At 37.8% G+C, this 24,681-nt stretch overlaps 1 protein-coding gene across 1 annotated transcript in view; it reads right to left on the minus strand.

Moving 5' to 3' along the window:
• The window catches only part of LOC126162733 (beta-catenin-like protein 1), a 97,517-nt gene that overhangs the window by 20,529 nt on the left and 52,307 nt on the right, over positions 1–24,681 (minus strand). Inside the window, exons 5-7 of the mRNA XM_049919397.1 lie at positions 24,504–24,663; positions 14,668–14,891; positions 4,271–4,419 (exon numbers count right to left, since the gene is read on the minus strand). Coding sequence (XP_049775354.1) covers positions 4,271–4,419; positions 14,668–14,891; positions 24,504–24,663 — 533 coding nt within the window. The remainder of the gene's footprint in view (positions 1–4,270; positions 4,420–14,667; positions 14,892–24,503; positions 24,664–24,681) is intronic.

The raw sequence follows: 24,681 nt of genomic DNA on the forward strand, positions 1-24,681 counted from the left end.
CAATTTTATGACTATCACAAAATATTTACACACTGACTGCGTGTCACACTGCTCAGCTAGTATCCACATTAGAAATATACACCAATAAATACCCATCAGCTGGCACCTATAGGGTGTTGGAGGAGAAATGGTCAAATTTCAGGGGTATGACAGGAATGGTCATTTGAAGCAAAATGCTCCATTTGGATATAGGCCCTAGTCCGAATGGTTTCTGACACAGAACACATCTAATGCACATTCTTATTTATTTTCAGTATTGTTCCATACACTGTCCGGTTTACACATGTGCGCCTATTAGTAAATATTACAACATGCATTTTACAAAGTATCAACTGAAAAACACATATGTTTTTTAAACATTCACTTCTAAGTACTACCATACACATCACATTACAGCTATATAATAGTACAGTTCACAATAAATGTTCATATATTCTGTCGTCAGCTTCAATTCATTTTTGTGTTCTTGGGAGAAAATGTTGTGTTGCTTGTCTGAGTGCCTCTGCACATTCCTATTGAGCGCAGCAGCATCCATAACACGATCAGATACCGTATTTACTTTTTTTCCTGTTTTTGTAACCCAAAAAACCGCCTGCGGCTTAGAATCGAGTGCAAAGCAAGCGGAAGTTCTGAAAAATGATAGTAGGTGCCGCCACAACTAACTTCTGCCGTCGAATATATGTAGCGCTACACGGGCATGCTTTGTAGACACAAAGATAAATACTGGCGCCAAAACCTCTGTGTCAATAAATAAATTTAAAAAAAAAAGGTGGAAGACGAGCTTTTTTTCTCCGTCCCGAGTTTCGACCATTTTCATACATTATCCAACGAAGTAAATACAAAGTCCGTATTGTTCATCTTCTAATGTAGCAGAATTTCAATGTACTACGAAAATACGACTGGCAAGACTGTTTGGGATGTTTGTCAATATGGCCAACTCTACATTCTGAATTTTTTCCTACCTGTAAGAAGAGATGGTTGCTAATAGGAACCTGATGAAATGTGAATCACATGCACTATTCTCTTCACCATAAGAATAGTACGAATATAAACATTTTGCCATGTATTCTTTCGTGTTTGCTGCTATCTCATTTAAATCCTGTCTGCCTAATAAACTACGAAACTAGAGCGAGACAACAGCAAACGCGGAAGAATATACGTATCGTGTCATGTTTATATTCGTATTATTTTTATGCCTAATAGTGATACAGTCAGAAATGAAGCACGGCAACTGACTAGATTTTTAAATCTAAGATTTCTGTGCAGAATTTGATGTACTAAAGAAGCGGCTGCAAAGATTTTCAAACGGAGAAAAATTTTCACGTAACTCTCGTTCAGAACATGTTCTATCATACGCAGTCTATTATTTGGTTCTTGTTGATCATTATCAAAGAAAGCAGCAGTGTAAGTAACAACAAATAGCAGTCTCTTGCCATTGTTTCGCTAATGAGACGATTCCTCTTTTTTTTTTTTTTAAATTGTAAGCGGCAGTAGCGCGCACAAAAGCAAGCCATGCCGCGAGCAGCAACAGGCTGTAAACACGCACTATCAGAATGCGACAAACAGTGCATGACACAGTACAGTAATGCATTTTCAGCTTAGCATGGCGTAAACACCTATAACAAAGAAAACGGCACATATCAGATCAAAGCAAAATAAGCAATTGATTCAAACCAGACGAAGCACGTGAAAAAGGAAGGGTACCCGTATAAATACTGACGGAGCGCCTGATGCATAGCAATGGCTATCTGGTAAAGCTTAACTGCTAAGCTTACGACTCGAACCAAACTACTGTAGCTGTATCGTCATTCATTCGACCTAAATTGTGTCTCATATTACAATGGACCAACTTTGTTTCGATTTGCAGGTGCGGCCTAAAACTTCTCTCTCCCCTTGAATTTCGAGTCTCAAATTTCAGGTGCGGCTTAGATTCGGAAAATTTTTTTTTCCTTTATTTCGAGTCTCATTTTTCAGGTGCGGCTTAGATTCGAGTAAATACGGTAGTTCCTCTCATGTATTCACCTCTCATTTGTACACAGATTTTGTTCAACCCCATAAACAGAAATCTAATGGCTGAAGGTCTGCTGATCTTTATAGCCAGCCAACTGTACTATCATGGCCAATGCAGAAATTTAGATAAGTGCAATTGAAATATTCCCTCATACATCTGGTAAAATGTGGACAGACTCCATTATCCTGGAAGTATAAAGCAGGCCGTGTGGCGTGTTATGACCTCAAGGTGTCTAAAAAAAAAAAAAATTTTGCAAGTAATTCTGGCCCATCATTAACTCTTCTCAAACGACCGGACCTATTAATATATGATCAATCAAGCTGCACCAAACATATAGTGAAAAACAAGTTCGAAATTGGTTTCACTAAAGCTTGTGAATTTTCCTGTGATCACTGATGATTATTACATGTGATGTTGATTCCATATTGTGTGTGTAAACGTGGCTTCACTAGTGAATGGTATTAATGGAAGCAAATGACGTATGGTCATTTAACCAGTGATAAAATTCAAGTTGTATAGGATTGTTGCCAATGCAAATATTATGGACACCCCTTATCTGAAATGTGTACAAGTTTTGCACACATAATGTTTGCCAAACACACCTTCTTGGGACATTGATACACACAGAACATTAGAAAGTTGCCATGTGCTGGTAGAAGAACTACGCTGTACCATTTCAACAACATATGGCTGTTCCTGCACAGTCAGAAGAAAAATGACCATCACACAGAATCCCATATTGATGACACAGTAATAAGCATCCCTGAAACAGAGTACTCTACAGTGTTGTCTGTAAGATGGAAGCAGTGCCAGAAGACAGTAACGATTTGCAGGAGGACCTACAGAAGATTGATGAATGGTGCAGGGACTGGCAGTTGACACTAAACGTAAATAATTGTAACATAGTGCTCATACATAGGGAAAGAAATCCACTACTGAACAACTACACTATGACAAATTGCTGGATACAGCAACTACTGTACTAGGAGTATCTATCCAAAGTGACTTTAAGTAGAATGACCACATAAATCAAATAGTACAAAAAACAGATACCAGACTCAGTTTCATAAGAAGAATCTTAAGAAACTGTACTTCATCTACTAAAGAAGTGGCTTGTAAGGCACTTTTCTGACCAATTCCTGAGCACTGTTTATCAATCTGGGACTGTTACCTTGTAGGACTGATAGAAGACATAAAGAAACTCCAACAAAAAGCAGCATGTTTCATCATGGGATTGTTTAGTCGGCACAAGAGCATTACAGAAGTGCCCAACAAACCCCAGATCAGAGGCATCATGCATCACAGAGAGGTTTACTATTGAAATTTTGAGAGAGTATTTTCCAGCAGCAAAACAACATATCACTTCTTCTCACGCAAGTCCCGCAAAATGACCACAACAAAAAAATTTGGGAATTAGAGCTGATAATGAGGCTTACAGATAATCATTCTTTCCACTCGCCATTCGCGAATGAAATAGGGATCAGTTAGAAGTACCACAGTACCCTCTGTCACATGCCATCTGGTGACTTGTGGATTATTGATGTAGATGTAAAATTGTACATAGTTTACAAGATGTGCGTTACACACACTGCTTACTCGGACCACATACAGCATGAAATATTCATTTCAAACCATTTGTTCTTCATCTCTGAATACTCAGTTAGGAATCCTCTACTGTTTTCATTATTTTGACCATATACGTTTGGCTCATCCTGTCAGTGGCACTAGACAGTGAAGGACATTATTTACAAGGTACACAAGAGCAGTCCACAATACAAATTGCAGAGATAGCCCAGAAAGCAAGAGGAAGATGGTGTTATCATTGAAAGAAATGACCTTATTTCCATACAGGTTGCATATTTGCAAAAAAAATGTGTATTTACTCAACTAGTAGTCAATTTTAGCTACACAGTCATCCTTTAATGGACATTTCCATGAATAGTTGGAAGTGTCCTCCTTAATATGGCTTATACTCTGAATTGACCAAGAGTGATTTGTATAAATACTGTTCTATTCAAATATATGGTCTCAGCACGAATAATATCATCTTTCAAGACTTTTCAAACACTGTGAAATGAATCTGCAAAATAAATTTAAAAAAATAAAATAAAATAAAATTGCATTGGAATCTGCTGTCTTTTTCGCCCCAAGATCAATTTTTCTTGTAATAGTATGTACGTGTGAAATGCACACAAAAGCAAGTTTATACCAGATGAAACATGTGTAAGATTCATTTACTTTTAAAGAAAAGGTACTCACCTCAGCATAAGATTCATAAGCTGCAAGCCTTCTCCACGTAGGAAACGTTCTCTGTTTGGTGCATACATCAGGCTCGAACAAAGGCAGTTAAATAAATTCTCCATCATTTCATGTTCTTCATTTGAAGTTGGATCATGCCTTTTGTAAAACTAAACACAAACACAAAAATAGGGATCAAAACTCTTCAATTATGATAAGATGATGATTTTTTAATTAATTAAAACATTGATAGAGATACACTGATAATGTTGCTAAACTTTTCCTATTTAATATTCGATTTCAGTTTCATAATAGTCTGATCAAATGGAGATATTTGCTATACTTCACAGTATCATTATGTACAATTTTTATTTTGACATTTTTGTAGTGATTTTGGTTTTTGTACGTTTTTAGCTCTTCCTCCACCTCTCAATCCAGTTCAATCAGTATATTATAAACACGATTTGCATACAATCATAATCAGAAATTTGCGAGGGACTCCCAATTTCATCTGAATTCATTGAATTAATTGACTAATTATACATCAACATAACTTAAGCTTACATTAAAATTCATTTGATTGATACGACAAATTATAATCTGATGTAGAGCTTGTCTGATGGCATGAGAATGAAATCACTAGTCACAAGAATAAGTGCAGCAGTCTAAGCTGAAGAGGGGCACTGGGCGTTTGGTGGTGACAATCCTGACACAATACTTACAGGCATAGCAAGCCGATGGTTTGACATCCAATGATGTGCTTACACTTCCAATATGGTGCTGTACTGTTTTTCGTCTATGGTGAAGGAGGCTACACTGAGACAAGATATTTCAGTTCTCTGATCTCTTGTTATTCTTTTTGTACCGACCAATACAAACAAACATTGTTTTCGTTTGTTAGTTATAAAGTTAAGACCATTTTAACAATACTGCATGAAAAAAGGGAAACACTCAGAAAACACAGTTAGGTATCGGTGTGACTTCGTACATCTATAAAACATGAGTGGGTATGTAAATGATTAGAGCTGAAATTCTCTGTGATAGGTAGAATGGCCATCAGATTGTATTAATGCTGTTACCAGTCCTGTTAGAGTACATAAATAAGAAGGTGGGCAGCATCAGATGTTGAGTGATCTCAGAGAGGACATGGAGATGCTGTGTACTCGTATGAGACAGTGTTATCAGCACCTGACAGGAGTCTGAACAGGATCTCATAGTGGGTCTCCACATAGCCACTGGTCGAAGATGACAATATCCAAATTTGTGGGACTTTATAATGTGACAGTGGCCCAATATTGGACTGCACAGAAACAAGAGGGCAGGGCGTACTCGTCATCAATGTTCCAATTGACCACATCTAACCACCACAAGGAAAGATAGCTGTATTGTGCAGTAAGCACATCGTAGCCCCTTCACATCTGAGCCAGTCATCTGAGAACAAATAATGGACTCCCTGTAACATTCTGTGTCATCCTGCATCATTGGTAGGCAACTTGTAGCAGCTGGACTAGTGAGTATGGTGGCAAACTGGGGAGAGGCCCCATTCTTCCAATGTTTCGGAGAGGCACACTGGTGTTAATGCTGGCATCACGGTAAGGCCTGGCATCTTGTATGACTTCAGGCCACAGCTAGCAGTGATTGAGGGAACTCTGAGGGCACAACAGTATCTCACAGACACCCCGCATCTTCATGTTGTACCTCTCATCCCACATTATCATGGGCCATTTTTCAACAGGACACTGCTCTTTCATACATCGGTTGTGCCAGTATAAACTGTATGTATGATGTTGAGGCATTCCTGTGAACAGCAATATCCCCAGATCTGTCCCCCATAGGATATTTGCAGGACAGACTCAGATTTCTACTCTGTTCCAATGCCAGTATCCAAGATATCAAGGACCAGTTACAACAGCTATGGTCCAGATTGCCTCAGGACAGTACCATGGCTTTATGACTCTCTTCCCAATTGAATCAGTGCATGCAGTCAGGCCAGAGGTGGTGAAGGTGATACTGATAAGTAGCTTCATACTACCAAATTTTACTCCCTTTTGTAATCACATAACCCTCTCAAGCTGTGCTGTATGATTTTGTTTTCTCCTTCCCTTCTGGGTGCCCTTTTTCTTTTTTCCCTAGACTTGCAATTCTGTACAACAAATGATTATAACGTAAGTATATCCACAGGAGTTGTGGATTTGGAATCTACCTTATTACGTTCACACAGACAAATAAAGAACATCAAATACAAATTTACACAGCCTTAGTAAGCCTTCACACCTATTGTGACAACATTTGTAGCTGTCAGCATCACCGTATGTCACCAATACTTTTTTGAATGGGAAATTATTTTACTTTATTTTATTTTTATTTTTCAGGTTCCACAAACGACTCCTTAGCAAGTCATCACCAAACACTCTGTTTAAATTGGAAGGAAAAAGGAAAGATAGTTTGATTTGCACCAGGCAGTTTAACTCCCAGAAAGAGGACTTCTGGTCAAAGTATACCACATGCAAACTTCATTTTCCTGGTATTTTACAAACTTCTGTAAACAACTAGACTCAACAGAATACACTGCATAATAAATTAAGCATGTTAAATAACACCCACCTACGGGCTAGTGGCAAATGGGTCACCAGCAGTTGCAAGTATGCATTACACAGCGAGCGTGAACGACTTTCACATCAAGCAACTCCTAAACAAGTCACAAATCTCATCTGTACGCAAGTGCCACTTAACCTGTTTCTGGTGTACTTCTAGCTGACCTACAGCAGTAGAAGCTTTCAATTTCACAAGGGTTTATCTCACAGTTAATTTTGTATTGAGAATATTTTAATCTTATTTTTGTGATTTAAAACTTATCAACTATATACTATTTTGTAGTGAAATGTAGATGTCAATGCCAACAATCAGGTCGATAGTGTCGCTTTGACAACATTTTTCCACACAAGTAACTTATGATTTGGCACCCCCTTTTCCTGCGTACACTTTCACCCACATCAGTTTTCGTTGCTAACTGTGATATCCACTGCATAAAAATCTTGTGCTGGCACCCTTCTCAGCTTTGCACAACAGGTTGGGTTTGTGTCACTTGAGCATTAAACTGGCCCTGAGTGTTGATATGTTTACAATGTGAGACCCCAATCTTGGCCAGTTCATTTCTGCTCTGTGGTGTCACTACGAAATGTTTCTAAGTTTGTATAGTTGTGTACAGATGTTAGTTTGAAACTGTAATTCAGCTTCCTAGTATTTAACTATCCCCCTTTTTGTTTCTTTTTAAACAGATAACGACCTGCAGCAATGCTGAAACCATTTAAAATACCATTTGTGTGATCTTAAGACTGGAAAATACATTCCAAAAATTTCATCTACGAGAAAATCACTGTCTTCTTAGGCAGTAGACATAGTCAGTGTAAGCTTTTTGAATGCATTTCTCATCACTGTCTATGTGTTTTGTCCGGTAGCCACTAAATGAAATTTTGATGTGGTCTGTGGTCTAAGAAAATGTTTATCACATAGATGAAATTTTGTATCCACATTTAGATTGTTGGAATGTTAAGCACAACTGTGTGGTTCTAAAACATACAAATATGTCTACTGGGGGAGAAATAGCTAATATTATCCTACAACAGCATTTTAGCTGAAGCTTATCAAAGATAGACTTAACAATGAAGAAGCTAACATAGCACCATCAGCTTATTTTGCTCTTTTTCGAATGATAAAGTAATAGTACTTATTATTACTTAACAACTCTCTATGTAGAAAATTTCTTACTGAGTTGACGGATAATTTTGTAGCATTTTTTCATAATTTTAATAAAGAAAACAGATACACATTACAGATACTTTAGTCATCAATATATATTCTCCTTCATTATTTAAAACAGTCTGCCAACTCTGGCACAACTTTTCCATTCTGTGACTGTAGAAATCACATGGTTTTGACATGAAGAACTTGTCGAGAAGTGCTTGGAGTGCATTTTCATTTGGAAAGCAAGTTCCTTGAAGGTTGTTCAACAGAGAGCGTAAATGCTGAAATTCTAATGGTGAAAGATCAGGGGAATAAGATGGCTGTGGAATGATTTCGGAACCAGACTCCTGTATAGTGGTTTTTCATCAATCTTGCAGAATGCGGGTGGACATTACTGTAGAGTAGCATCACTTCTCGCAGTCTTCCTGGTTGTTGTTCTTGGATTGTGTCAGCAGTGATGGTTGCACCTCGAGAATGCAATTCATAGTACACCACACCGTCACTGTGCCACCAGATTCACAACATTATCTTTTACGAATAGGCGCAGGTCTTTGTACAGGGAATTGCTGCTTTGTCTGGGCTCAACCATTACTTTCTTTTCCTTATGTTAGCATGAAGTCACAATTTCCAGTAATGACACAGGATAGGAATGGTCTGTGTTGTTCACTGTCCAGTTGATGACAAGAAAGCAGAGATGCACATATGGCCACCTGCTGACTTTTGTGCTTTTGGCTGAGAATGTGTGGTATCCTACACCTGATTTTTGAACCTTCCAGATTGTGTGCAAATGTCGCACGATGGTGGAATGATCACAGTTCATCACATCCGTCAGTTCTCGGGAACACTGACATGAATCATTGTGGAGTAATGTGTTTAAATGACTTTCAACAAGCCCTGAAGGTCTTCCTGAACATGGAGAGTCACTAATGTCAAAACTCTCCTCCTTAAAATGAGAAAACCATTTTCTTGCTGTGCTCTGGTCCAATGACATCATCTATGTACACAGCAAAAATGTTTCTGGCTGCCTCCACTGTTGTCAGCCATCTATTGAACTAAAACATAAGAATATGTTGGAAATGTTCCAATTTTTCCACTTGGCACTCCATTTTCTGGCATCCACAGCTCAACTCACTATCTCTAAATGAGAAAGTGACAATATTTAAACTCAAATAGCAACAATTAACTACAAATAAAAAAATGGCAATTGATAAATCAACCCGTAGCAACCGGAATACCAATACGCGAAACAAAAAATTTATGAACATATGCACCAACTTAACCGATCAGGTAGAAAAAAAAAGTTTCTTTGCTATAAAATCAGAGTTTAAGCAGAGTTTGTAGAGAACTGCTTTGTCATAAAGAGAGTAACCAGATTTTTAAAGTTTTTCTTCAGATTTCAATGACACATGTAGTTATTTATTTATTGTAGGTCATTATACTGTCACTTCAGTGTTGTTTCAAATGTTGAAGAACATGTCTGAATGCATAGTTAAAAGCAATTTTATTATTTTATTTAGGTAACATCATAATGTTATAATTTGTATCTTACCTGAAAGAAAAAATGCTAACTCTATTTTCTCTTGAGGAGGGAGGGGGGGGGGGGGCAGTCAGAGAGGGGGGGGGGGGGAGAAGGAGATGGACAGAGAAGAGGACGAGGGAGACGGACGGATCAAAGGAGGAGGAGGAGATCGACTCATAGAATTATAATAAATGCTTACCTGGGCAACACCAGGTACTCAGCTAGTAGTAAAATAAAAAAAAAGAAACGAATGTATCTGACCTGTACTGCTGTGGCAAAAGCCACCGTTGTAATTAACAACAAGAATTATTTATACATACAGCAGGTAGCTTAATTTAATGTTACTCGATTTCTTCTGCTTCAATGTGCTGGTTTTGAAAAGGAAGTGTGTTACGTCTATAGCCATTTTATAAGATATTGATGTGAGCCAACTCTGACTGAATTATTCACAACCAAACAGTAATTATTATACCTATTTTTTTACACACAGGAGAGAATATTTTTAATAGGAGTTTTGTGAGATCTGTCACAGTTATCTTTAAAAGTAAATGTGATCAATGAGCTAAGCATTGATTTATGCGAGTCTAGACACACAAACCGAAGGACATTTCATGTCTGTTATGAAATACAATTAATAAATGCTCAGAATTTTATTAATCACTGGAGTGGAAACATTATTTAACACACACTCATTAGAATTTTAAAGTTATTTTATTGTTTTATTGCTGAATTTTGTCATAGTACATCAAAGGGTATATAAATAGCTGCCATTTTAAGAGTTTGGCAATTTCTATTATGGCTAATAGTAATAACGTGTAAGAAGGAATCAAGAACAGTGTTTATGAGGAACAGTTCTTCAATTTTCTGTAAGTTAGGCCATTCTGACTACATCACCCAACTACTACCAAACCTTCCTAAGATAAATATGACAGTAATTACATTTCAGTAAATAAATAGAGAACTCATTTCGTATTTTTTTATTTTACAATTTTTTTCATTATGATCTGCATCCATACATTTTCACAAATGCTGACTACTAGGAGCAGCTGCATTCGGAAGTCAAATTAGTACTTTTTTACTACAAGTGCAGATCCATGTATTGTGTACAGTGAAAACTCCAACTTCTCACTGGATCATGAGCTTCGAACTCACAGCAACCCAACAATTTGTGGAAGTAAGTAAGAGCTAGGTGCTTTACTTCTTAATATACTGCATTTTAATAAAATCAACATGTTCTTGGCTTTGAGTAAACACTGACTTTTACACCCTGTGACTAATAGTATACATCCAACAGGAGGACTGGTTACTGGTTTATATAGTTTTTACGCTTTACGGCACGTGAAAGTAGATTTATTTTTTTATTTTGATTTATTATGAGGTTAGATAACAAGTGTTAGGCAAAAAGATATTATAGTGTATTTTTCTTTCAATGTGTGTCTAGGACTGTGTGTGTGTGTGTGTCCAAGGTCTGCAGTCTTCGATTTCACTAAAAATATTCCTAGAAACTGGTCATGTGTAATATACAAATGTGTGAATATTGTTCTGCTTAATGTGAAATTATGTTCAGAAGCTAAGTGAGATCGATCACACACTTGTCATGTTCACAAGTACTACTCTCTACATATGGTATAGTTCATGATTTCCAACTAATATTGATTAACTTAAAGCCTTTGAAAGCAAACTGATTGACATACAACCTTAAATATTTGTCATTATTTCAGAAAGTTTACATTACAAATGTCCTTCATTACTAATGTCATGAGTGAAAATATCTTTCATCTCTCAACAAGTTTCCATGAACAGGGCCGGTTTAAGGACATTTTCTGACACATGACTTATCATTTGGCATCCCCCCCCCCCCCTCTTTCCCTCGTACTATTTCAAGTGTGTCAATTTTTGGTACTAATTGTAATATGCACTGAGTAAAAATCTTGCACCTGGGTGTCTTTGGCACCTCTCTCAGTTTGACACATCAAGTGGTGGCTTGTGTCGCTTCAGCCTTAAACTGGCCCATAGTACGAACATGGCAAAAAATACAGTTACGAAATTGTGCCTGTGATAAACCAATTTAAGGCAAAATTTTAGGGAGCATGTTTAATCAGGAAGTTGAATATGTCTGGATGAATTTTTGTTGCTGTAGAAAGGGAGGCATTTTTGGAAATAGCATCTCCATTTAAAGCAGCACAGATTGGGTTAAATTCTTGAAACTGTGTTTTAAAGATGGTGTTTTTTGGAATTTTGTTCCGTGTAAAGTAAATTATAACAATCTTAGTGCCAGATAACAAAAGGAGATCATACTCTATCAATGAAGAGAGCATTTGACTCCTGTAAAAATATACTACATGTAGGGTAGTGTGCAATCACAGTTAATTTCCATTCAGCATGCACACCCTTCCAATTTCATTCTAATTTTTCTGTGAGTGTAGTAGAGCGCCATTATACCGGGTGTGTGTAATTACAGTATACCTACTCATGCACGTTCAATGCGGGCTGTAATTATTGTACTGCAGCAAAACTTTGTAGACGTGTAATGCGTTAATGCGGAACTGATTTATGCTGGAATAAAAGAAGTTCCAATTTTGGCCACCAGATGCAAATTTGGCACTGTGCAGAATCTTGTCAACGTCTTCAGTGTTCATATTGAACAAACCATGTAAGTGGAAGTTAATAATAAAATCAAGATTATGCCTTTCTCACTTGTTGGACCTTTTCTGTCCATGTTACATTCCTAACCCACTCAATATGGAAACATTTCTATACATATTTCTTGCATTCACGGTGCCACATATGCACACGATGGCCATAATTGGAACTAATTTTTTCCTGCATAAATCAAATTTACATTAATGCATTAGAATAACTACCAAGTTTTGCTGCTATACGATAATTACAGTCCACACTGGACCTCTGTGAGTAGCTGCACTTTAATTATAACTACCCAGTACATACAATACACAATATGCAGTCACACTCATGAAGTTCCACTGCAGGACTAGTGAACAAGTTCCCTGATATATGAAACCAGTATGAAGTTGAATGTTACAATTTACTCAATGCACTGCCATCAGCGATTCCAATGGCAGCAAAATTATAACTAAAGCTCCTGCTGGTGTAGACTTTTTCCTAGGTCTGTTCAGGCTCTTGGTAGCACTTGGCAGAGGCAAGACCCAACAGTGATAACAACATTAAAATTGTATTCTGCAGGGACGTGTTTGATCTAATGCATAATATTTGTGGGGTTTTGGGGTTTTTCCCTTCTGGGTTGCACTTTCTATTGAAAAAACTATGATGCATTAATTCAAGAATCATCTTATGTTTCTCATCAAATTCTTTAAGGACAGAGGAAGTTGAGATTATAATGAAACCATCACAAACCACATATAAAACTTTGCACACAAAAGTCCTGTCACAAGATAATGTATCAAACACTGGATTAATAGAAAATCTAAAGGCAGGTTATCTAGTAAACATCCAGAAGCATGACAAACCACATATAAACCTTTGCACACAAAATAATGTATCAAACACTGGATCAATAGAAGATCTAAAGGTAGGTCATCTAGCAAACATCCAGAAGCAGTAATGCCACACACAAGAATGAAACTAGCACACGAAGTTGCAAGGAGCAATAAACAGGGAAATTTCCCTAAGGTTTCAAGGTTTTTCCAGGTTGAAATTTCAAATTTCCCTGAAGCAATCTTTGACAAATGTGAGTAGAAGTGTTACTTAACTAGTTTTCATAGCTCCCAATGAAAGTTTTTGAATTGTCTTTCAGTTATTAGCGTTTATTTGAAGTTCATCTAGGACTGAAAACAAAATATATATAGAACTTTTTTTTTTAGTCCGTAACATAACAGATAAAGCAAATACATTTAAAATGGAAATTCGACTGTTAACTTTTGTCTGTCACCTTTATGTACCATACCATGTCACTGTGTGATAACCTGAAATTATAAAGAAATCATTACAGGAATACATTTTGAAATTTTATCCCTGGAATGTAGTGCCAACAGTCTTTGGTAGCAACAACGCATCATGTTTCAAGCTGGATTCTCTTCCCACTAAAGTCACTGTTAAATGAAGCATGACACTGCAAGAAATTTGGTAAATATACTAATACACACAGGAATTAGCGAAAACAAATCAACAGTGCTGGTCTACAATATGTCAATGCACTTCTTTACCTACCTGAAAAGCGTCCCCCCCCCCCCCCCCCCACACACAACCAACTATTTCCAAAGTAGAATCTCACAGTGATATGTAACAACACTCTTTCCATCAACAAACTATTTATCTACCTGGAGCCTCACAAAATTCCCCGCCCCTGAATCTTTCATAATTTACTAAATTTTTCTAATTTTCAAGTAATTTCAATACGAGAATTCCAGATTTTCCAGGCATGTCACCATCCTGATTAGGTTTCCAAGCAAGAATAGTTTTAATCTATGGCAGTGAAACATGGAACTTTGAAAATCGAGAGACAAAATGATGGAAGTGATGTTAAAGAAATTTAATCTTCAAATTATGAACAGTGACTTAAAAGCAACAGGATAGATGATGTGATATAACAATAGGGCATAATTGGGTACATAATACTGATCTATGAGGTTTTTGCAGATGTCAGAGTGGCCCTTATCTGGTGGTGGTGGTGGTGATTAGTGTTTAACGTCCCGTCGACAACGAGGTCATTAGAGACGGAGCGCAAGCTCGGGTTAGGGAAGGATTGGGAAGGAAATCGGCCGTGCCCTTTCAAAGGAACCATCCCGGCATTTGCCTGAAACGATTTAGGGAAATCACGGAAAACCTAAATCAGGATGGCTGGAGACGGGATTGAACCGTCGTCCTCCCGAATGCGAGTCCAGTGTGCTAACCACTGCGCCACCTTATCTGGCATTGGATGAAAAACAGCTGGTGAAGATATGGATGACTCATTACAATACATAAGTACTCTGATAATATCAAGTACCCAAGAACTGTGATGGATACTGTTATAACTTTGCCCTACCATGAGGAGGAAACTTTTACTAGTAAATGACAATGCTGGAAGAGTACATCAGTCTATGGCCGGAAAGATTATGTAGTATAGTAATATATCTAATTATTCAGAAATAGTTATTTGTTTGTTCTCAGTACATCCACAATAAATTTCACTTACCGCAAGTTGTTGCAATAACACATCAATGCCTTCAAGATCTCCCAATAACTGTCGATTCTCTGGAGTATCCTGCAACAGTATGCTGAGCATCTCACTAGCATATAACTTATTGCCATCAAATGGGGCTTTCACGCGAAGTCGGCGTAACAGCCACTGCATGAGACCCTGTTTCGCAGCATCAGCACAAACCTCTGGACGAAATTCTGTTATATTTTCAAATATTGCTGGAAAACAAAGAAATACATGTATTACACATCTGCAAGATAACAAATGAGCTGTGAATTTTATTGCTACATTATTTGTAACAGCTGAACAATATGACTGAGATCAACACATTCAAATGGTTTCTTCCTGAATTTGTGTAAGAAAACTTCAAAAATGAATAATTTTGCAAGAAATAAATTTTTCCAGTCATCCCAGCTTATCCCCCAGCTTTCTTAACAAATAAGAACTGTGAAACTGCTTCTGCAAAACAAAAACCGGCAATTTATCACAAAAACATCAATGAACTTATAATCAATGTCTATGAACCACGAGATATAGATAACACCTAATGCCCCTGTTCTGTGCTTTAGTGAGCACCATATTACTTCTTGTATAGAAAAACTTGTGATAAATAATTATTACTTAGTAACATCATTCTGAAGAAAAAGGTGGTGTTGCTAAAAACAATGAACAACTGATATGTGAATTATTGTTTAGGACAACATTTGGAAGTGTCTGCCGTACAAAAGCCTTTCAATAATTCTCATATATCAGTAGTAATAACATACAGAGCACACTCAGGGAATTTTAGTCTCTTTTGGAAGCAGTCAGATGCCCTCCTTGAGCTGTGACAGCTTCATTTTATCTTTTCTTCCCTGTTCATTTGCTGGTGCCCTACTAGGTGGCAAGAATCACCCTTGGCTTCCTGTGTGTTATTGCTGGTGAGTATTCTTGAAAATATGCTGGAGCATGTGGAGTGGGGAAGTGCCTGGGTAAGTGGCAAGAGGGCAACATACACAGTGGTCGGCCCGTTGGATGTGTGAGCCATTGGCTCTATTAGTGAGAAGACTAATTAGTTATGAGTACACCATTAGTGGCTGCACGAAAGTTTTCACTATACCCTTCAATGTGCTTCAGTGAACTGTCTTCCCTTATGTTCATGCTGAGCACTTTCGGATGCTGCCATTTTGCATTGAGCTGAAATTACAGGAAACGATTGAAATCGCTTGTGCTGTAATATGTCTGCCTCTGTGCCTCTCACTTTATGGTTCTCAAAAAAATTTTCACCTGTTGTAATTATTGTTAACATCAATTGGTCTGTTTGAGTGTGATCCATTTAATGGTTAGCGCTTGTTCTGCACGTGTAATGTTGGCTGCTTGCCATTATAGGTGCTACTTAAAGTTTTGCTTTACTGTTACTTGTTTACCCCACAAGCTTTCTGGTATGTCAAATCTGGTGGCTTTCAAATCAATGTTATTTTACTGTAAGCCATCAGGCCATTTGTTGTTAACCTAGTAATTAATGAAATTGGGGATTTAGTGCTGTTAAAAAAGCTCTGTGGTAAAACTGGTTTATAAAGTGGCTGTTTTTAACACCTTGAGATATTTTCTTGGATTTATTATTTAATCTTTTAATTATTTTAAGGAAATTTGTCGAATTAATGTACGTCATTCAAAATGTGTTTTAGATCATTCTGAAATATAAGTGCCATGGAAGAGAGCCTTACTTGTAAATGCTAGCAATTAAGTATCATCTCAAAGAGGTAAGTTTCTGTTTCTCATAAAAATTTCAGTTTGGCACAAACAACTCTCTGGCTATGTAGCCTAGGTGACCTATTGACTGTTTTCCTATTTGAAGTAAGTTTCTGAGATTAATGATTTCACCCTATTCTGTCAAGTCGTTTTGCGGGTGATGTTTATTATGCCATTGTTTTCCCATTTTATGTTATTGAGTGCTGTTTGCTGTATGGAATTTTGGGTAACGTTACTCTTTGATTATTCTGGTAGATTTGAAGGTTTTATGTCATTAAGTCATTAAGGCATGGGTGAATTACATTTTCTTAACTTGTATCTTTTAGCTCATGTTTCATCTGAGTGGTGATTATTAACAGCTATTAATTATATGAGTAGCGAGTCGGCTGTATGGGGCAGCACTTGGCTGCAGGGATCTGCTTCTTTTAAGCACCAGCATGGTGTTTTTCAGGGGTGTTTGTGGCTGCCCAACATTACCTTAGTGGGGCTGTTCACACTAGCACCATATTCTTAAGTTAGGTTTGTTTAGTTTATACCCTTATTTACAAGCTCTTATGTAAATATTATCCACCAAATATTTTGTGTGTCTCCTGAAATGGGTTATAATATTCAGTTTATTATTAACCTTCAGATTTTCTACAGCAGATTATTTCCATCTGTACTTATTATGCTAATATTTGGGAACTCTGGCCTTACTTGCTCTAGCGGTCAGTATTTGAGATTTTTTATAATTATTTTGCCATTATTTCCATGTTGTATTCATTCCAAGTATGTAAAAGAAAATCTTATAGATCATAACTGTTGGCACTTAACTTTCATGGTTGGTCTGTTCTGGAAATTGAATGTTTGCTTGTGATTTGGTAACTAGTAATTGCAGACACAGATGTTCCCTTCAAAGGCTAGTCTGATTAATACTGAAATTAATTTTTTTTTAAAGTCTTTTAAGAGACGTAGGTGGGATTCGTTATCAAAATTTTGGGAGAGTAATTCTTTTAATTGTTCCAAGGCCAAATTGCTTTAATTAAGAAATTTCTTACTTTATTATCTTGCAATTTTTTTAACTGATTTCTTGCTTGTGGCTTGGGCCTTTGATCAGCGGCTTAATCCAATTATCTGTAAAAAAATAAAATAATAATAATAATAATAATAATAACAACAGTTCTGTTGCTCATTCTATGTTATGGTTAATACTGCCACCTAACAGGACGCCAGCAAATGGAGGGTGAAGAAAAGATGAAATGAAGCCGCCATGGCTCACTCCTAATACACATCTTCAAACACAGAAGAAATGTGATAGAGCTTGGGGACTTCAATGTAAACTTTATAAGAAATTCCAGAGACAGATCAGACCTAGAAAATTTGAAGTCCACATATAATTTTGCTTCTGTAGTTAGTTTTTCTACTAGAATAACTTCATGTACAAGCACACTAATTGATAATATACTTGTAGACAAGACCAAAGCAGATGATACAACTACCAGCCAAGTCCTGGATGGTCTCTCTATGACGAAGAAAGACTTGTTACTAACAGTACAAGTATATATGAGAATCAATGTGGCTCCCACTGGAAAACAGCTAGAATAATTAATGATGAAACTATCCAGACTTTTAAATCACATCTCCAGGCATAGACTGGAGACCTGTGTATAATTTAGATAATGCCAGTACCAAGTGCAGTCTATCCAGTAATGAAGAGGCACTGATATTTGAAGATCTGGATAACCACTGATATTAAGACTTCAGGGAAACGGAAATGAGAGCTAGACATCACCTCAAAAAATTCAGTCAACCCTAAAAAAGTTAAATACCTTTAAAAAAATTGTAAAATGCTAAGTTATTCAGAAGTCACAAAGTTTTTCCCAAATTAATACATCTATTTACAAAAACAAAACTTTATGGGAACTGAAAGGGAGTGAGACTGGTGCATATTATCCCCATAGGATCCAAAACAATGTTCTCAACTATGAAGGTAGATGGGTACAAAATCAAGAGCTCACGGAAAAAAATTTTAATGATCATTTTTTAAGTATTGCTGAGAAAACAGGACACAAATAAAAATAATATCCCAAATTCTTTAGGGCAGCCTAAACAGCACAGAAAGTAAGAAAAACTATAATTTCTTTAAAAAGTAAAAATTCAACTGGTGGCAACAACATTTCTAGCAAACTGGTAAAAGCCTGGTGTAATCAGTTCATTTAAGTGCTAGCTCATATATTCAATACCTCTCTCAAAAAAAGCATCTTCCCTGACAGGAGGAAGTATGCTACTGTAAAGCTCCTCTACAAATAAGATGACATCTCAGATCCTACAGCATTTTCTACAATCCTCAAGAAATTAATATCTCCCAGGATAGTCAACCACATAAACAACTTTGCAGTAATTAGTAAAAACAAGTTTGGATTCAGAGAAAGTATCTCCACAACCGAAACAATATTTTCATTGGCCAGTAACATTTTCGAATGCCTTCACAACACAACATCGCCTGTTGGCATATTTTGCAATCTGTCAAGGCCTTCAACTGTGCCGATTAGAGTATACTTGTAGAGAAACCATGCCACTGTGGAATCTGAGGATAAATGGGCAACTGGCTCAAATCTTACCTGGCAGACAACAGAATATAGTGTCAGATGGTTAATGCCACACGAGGGGTAGGGTCCGACTGGGGAACAGTACACTATGGAGCCCCATAAGTTTCTGCCTTTGGTCTCCTGCTTTTTCTCATAAATATTAATGACCTAGCTCTATCCTCCAACAAGCAAGCAACTTTACAATGTTTGCAGGTGACAAAACAATTGTGCTAAGATAGTAAAACATCCACAGACCTGGAGTTAAATTCCAACTAACTGCCCGAAAATGTTCTCTACTGGTTCACAATCTCTCTCTATCAATAAACCGCAGCAAAACCAAACATATTCATTTCCATTATGATCACAAAAGCCCACAGAAGATAAACATTGCACATGACAGCCAGCGAATGCAGAGGGTGCATTGTTTGAAATTCTTAGGCATCCCTATAGATAGCAAGCTTTACTGGGAAAATCACATCCACTAAATCACAAAAAGGCTTAGCACACCAACATTTCCCACCCAGATAATCACCAAAATCGTAGATACCAATGTCTAAAAATCTGGCTACTTTTTACTACATCCATTCAATTATGTTAGCTACTGGAAAATGTTGTATATCTTTTTTTTTTTGCAAAATTCACATCTATTTTTGTCAAAAACCATATCTGTTTTCTGTTTGTTAATGATTAGATGCACAAATTTAAAACAAACAAAGTCTTAGTTCTTTGAAACTGGCTGTTAAAAGAAGTGGTGACTGGGAACTTTTTGACGGGAATGTTTGCTTTTGCAAAAACGTCAATAGTTTCTTTTTTCTGAAATAGCCTTTGTTTCCTTCATCTGGCTGTATTTAATCTTTCAACAAATGATTGTTCTGCTGCAAATCAGCAACATTTTTCCACCAGTGAACTGAATGCATCTCTGATTTAAAGTGTCTGCTGGTACTATTTGCTTTTTTCCCTGCCCAATTTTAGGATAACAAAATCTGCAGAATAATGATTTACACTTTTCATGGCCATTCATAGCCATGCAACCCACACTAGACAATGCTACAGACAGAACTGACAAGACACTTAGTGTAGAACTTGAACATAAAGTAACTCTATTCAAATGCTAGGGGAAGACTTTCTGCACAGATGAAATACAAGAGATTTAGTTTCCCAATCGCTACAGCGCAGAGTGCGGGCACTATATATTAATGGCACCCAGCCAAGAGCATAAACAAACCAGAATTATGACTGCCATAGGGGCGAGACGCGGTATGAGAAGCCAAGCCCTGCCTCCCTCTTGCAGTGCAGCAGCCTACACACTTGCTCCACAAAAGCAGAACTGTCACACTATCACAGAGATCACCAATCCCCTCTAGTGTTGTGAGGGTTGTAATTGAGACCCATAATGGGCCAAGATTATTCACTTCACTCATTTAAAAATAAGAAAAGAAAACAATGACCATTGCATAATACAAAGCATTTGGAAGTGGCTACTACACAAGTACTTGTTGAGGTTTGCAGAGTATTTCTGACAAGGTAGTTCAGGCCCAACCTCTAGCAGTATTTGACGCAACCACAGTTCAAAACATCTACTACATAATTTAAACAATGGAAAATCCAGGATGGACTGTAACAATACCAGAGAAGGAAAGTTGCTACTCACCATATAGCGGAGATGCTGAGTCGCGATAGGCACAACAAAAAGATTCACACAATTAAAGCTTTCGGCCAATAAGGCCTTTGCCAGGAGTACACACGCACGCACGCACGCACGCACGACCTGGTACGGATCCCAAACACTCGAGCAGCACTCAAGAATTGGTTTGACCAGCATCTTATACGCAGTCTCCCTTACAGGTGAACCATTCTTTCCTAAAATTCTCCCAATACATTAAAGTAGACCATTTGCCTTACCTACAGCATTTTTCACATGCTCATTTCACCTCGTATCACTTTGCAATGTTATGCCCAGATATTTAAACAACTTGCCTGTGTCAATCTGAACACTAGTAACACCGTATCTGAACATTACAGGTTTGTTCTTCCTACTCATACCTGTTAACTTACATTTTTCCACATTTAGGGTTAGCTACCATTCATCATACCAACTGGAAATTTTGTCTAAGTCATCTTGTATCTTCCTACAGTCACTCAACTTTGATATCTTAACATTCACCACAGCATCATCACCACACAACCATACACTGCTACCCACCTTGTCCGCCAAGTCATTTATGTATATAGAAAATAACAGTGGTCCTATCACACTTCCCTAGGGCACTCCTGACAATACCCTTGTCTCTGATGAACACTCACCATCAAGGACAACAAATTCGGTTCTATTATGTAAGAAGTCTTCGAGCTATTCACATATCTGTGAACTTATTCCATATGCTCATAACTTCATTAACAGCCTGCAATGGGGCACCACATCAAATGCTTTCCGGAAATCAAGAAATTGGAATCTGCCCTTCATCCATAGTTCTAAGTACATCATGTGAGAAAAGGGAAATCTGAGTTTCGCACAAGCGATGCTTTCTAAAACCATGATGATTCATGGACATAAGCTGCTCAGCCTTAGGGAAGTTTATTATATTCGAAATGAGAATGTGTTCAAGGATTCTGCAGCAAACAAAAGTTAGGGATATTGGTCTGTAATTTTGTCGGTCCATTCTTTTACCTTTCTTATATACTGGAGTCACCAGCACTTTTTTCCAGTCACTTGGGACTTTGTGCTGGGCGAGAGATTCCAGATAAAATGATGGTCAAATTATGGTATGTTTGTATGGATCTCCTGCGTCAATGATTTCTTGAAGATGAAATTTACAACTTCAACTTTAGTTTTCCCATCTTCAAGTACCACACCAGACTCATCAACAAGGGACTGAATGCAAGCCTTAGACGAACTTAGCGATTTTGCATATGAACAGAAATTTCTCAAGTTCTCTGCCAGATCTTTTGTTAAGTTGTGATGGTGGTAGGTGTTGTATGCTTCGCACATATATCTTTTCAAACACACACGAATCTCTACTAACCTTTGCTTGTTGTCGTTTGTATGTGTGTCAGCTCCTGAACCTAGAGTGCAACAGCCTGTGCTTCCTCAGCATCTTATGAATTTCGTTACTGTACCATGGTGGGTCTTTTCCATCCCTTATTCACTTACTACGCATGTAATTCTCCAGACCATGATCTACAATCTGCTGAAACTTTGCCCATACTTCCTCTATGTTCATCTTGCTGGTACTAAGTGATGCCAATTCACCGGCCGGAGTGGCCGTGCGGTTCTGGGCGCTACAGTCTGGGGCCGAGTGACCGCTAAGGTCGCAGGTTCGAATCCTGCCTTGGGCATGGATGTGTGTGTTGTCCTTAGGTTAGTTAGGTTTAATTAGTTCTAAGTTCTAGGCGACTGATGACCTCAGAAGTTAAGTCGCATAGTGCTCAGAGCCGTTTGAACCATTTTGACGCCAATTCACTGCCTACAATAAGATGTTAATAACTGCTTATCTGGAAGAAACACTCTCCTAGCCTTCTTGACTGATTTATGAACTTTCATGATCATAGTTGCTACAATGACATCATGATCGCTAATCCCCATTTCTATACTGACATTGTTAATAAGGTCCAGCCTATTTGTAGCTACAAGGTCTAAGCTATTTCCATTGAGCGTGGGCTGCCAAGTTACCCAAGTAGTGCCACATGATCTGAGTATTTACATGCTATTGACCAAAGACTTTCTTTGAATGACTCTAGAACTACCACAGCAGAATCATGTGGCCAGTAAAAACATCCAACAATTAACTTAGTTTCACCTACATGTGTATGCGACCAGAAGACTTCACTATCACACTCAACTTCGACCTCAATAGAGACAATTTTTCTTCTTAACTGCAATGAAAACTCTCCCTTCTGTGGCCTCTAATCTGTCTTTCCAATATACGTTCCACAACTCGCTAAATATCTCAGAGCTTTCCACTTTGAGTTTCAGTCAGCTTTTGGTCCCAAGAATAATTTGAGCCTGAGGATTTTCCTGGAGGGCAGTATATTTGGGAACTTTATTTCGAATACTTCAACAGTTTACTGATAGAATTTTGACAGTCAAAGTGTATTTATTCTGAAGGCTGTAATCAACTTGCGAGTGTTCATCAGAGCACCTCAAACAACCCTCATGTGTACTCCACAAGTACTCTGCTACCAGAGTAGCTGCTTTCTTTGTGTAGTGCACCCCTAACCTGTCAGGAGGAGTCCTACAAATCCCCACACAATAACACAAGTCCAGAAATCTGCAGCCAAGACCATGACAGAGTTGACGAAGCCTTTGGTTGAGACCCTTCACTCCGCTCCAAACCAAAGGACGCCGATCAACTCTGGAAATGCGAGGCCAGCAGTCCTCACCACCTCCACCAGCTGCCTGTACGAACTGATGATCGCCTCAGAACCCAAGCGACAGGCGTTGTTGGTGCTGACATGAGCCACAACTTGCAGACGACTGCAGCCTGCACGCTCAGTAGCCATCAGCAAAGCTGCCTCCGCAGCTTGGATGAGGCCCCACTGGCAGACATACCGAGTGAACATTGGCTTTCTTTGCAGACTAAACGCTATCTGACTAAGGGGCTCCATAATGCATCTAACACTTAAGCTCTGAATAACCAGTAAATCCCCCACCGGGTGCCTGCTGAATGAAGGAGCGGCCATCTGTCCATTCACAGGAAGAACAGGTGAGGCCAGGCAGCCAGTATCCACATTGGCCCTCCGCCTCGAACGACGCGACCTGCTTTAATGTATATTGCTGCTTTAATTACATTAATTTGTGTTCTGCACATCCAGCAGATAGTGTTTTTTAGTTTATAAATAGCTGCTTCAATAATATCTGAAAATTGTATCTTAACCTCTGTTTGTGAGTATTGTTAGAACTTTTTCATTATTGTTTGCTAATTTGCATTCTAAATCTGTTTTTGTGGTCCTTAATGCTACTAACATAATAAAGGATTAAATATTTTGACTTGTTCCATGCTCACGCATTACCACACAAAAATGGATCTATGGAACATGTTTTACAATAAAACATTAAGTAAATACGTTCTTTTCAATAAGGGACAGTGAAATGCAGCTTCTTAGTAACTTATCAGACAAAAATTATAACAGCTGTTTTGTACTTTCTAAAAACAACAGATTTGGTAAATGGACTGACATTTATAACTTAAATCGCAGATCAAAAGATTATAAAGAAGATGGAGAATTCAAGATGGAATGTAATACATATACGAGGACGTATTACTGGTAACTGCACTGAGATGTGGTTAGGCACACAGAAAAGATGAAACTTTGTAATATTTTCTAAGCATCTGTCCAATCATCATAATCTATTTTGTAGCTAGTTATCTATCCTGATACCCATATTAGGTTGTAACAATGATGAATTTTGAGGTATAAAACAGCAGGAATCTAAAATCTTTTCCTAATTTTTTTAAAAATTCACAGCAAAATATTTTCAAGAGCTACAGTAAGACTGAAGGGTGCACAGGTTCAAAAAGTCAGTGCTTCTACCTAAAGTATTGTGCACGCCATCTGCCTCTTCTTTAACAGATTCATCCAAACGTTCCAAATTTTGAACAAGAAGGGCACAAATTTGTTGATTCAACAATGCATCTATTAAAGCCTCGGCTCCTTCCTCACTCTCATTAAGGATGTCAACATCAGTGAGTTCCTGAAAGTAAGACAGAAG

Source organism: Schistocerca cancellata, chromosome 2 (genome assembly GCF_023864275.1).
Source record: "Schistocerca cancellata isolate TAMUIC-IGC-003103 chromosome 2, iqSchCanc2.1, whole genome shotgun sequence".
Taxonomy (NCBI): domain Eukaryota; kingdom Metazoa; phylum Arthropoda; class Insecta; order Orthoptera; family Acrididae; genus Schistocerca; species Schistocerca cancellata.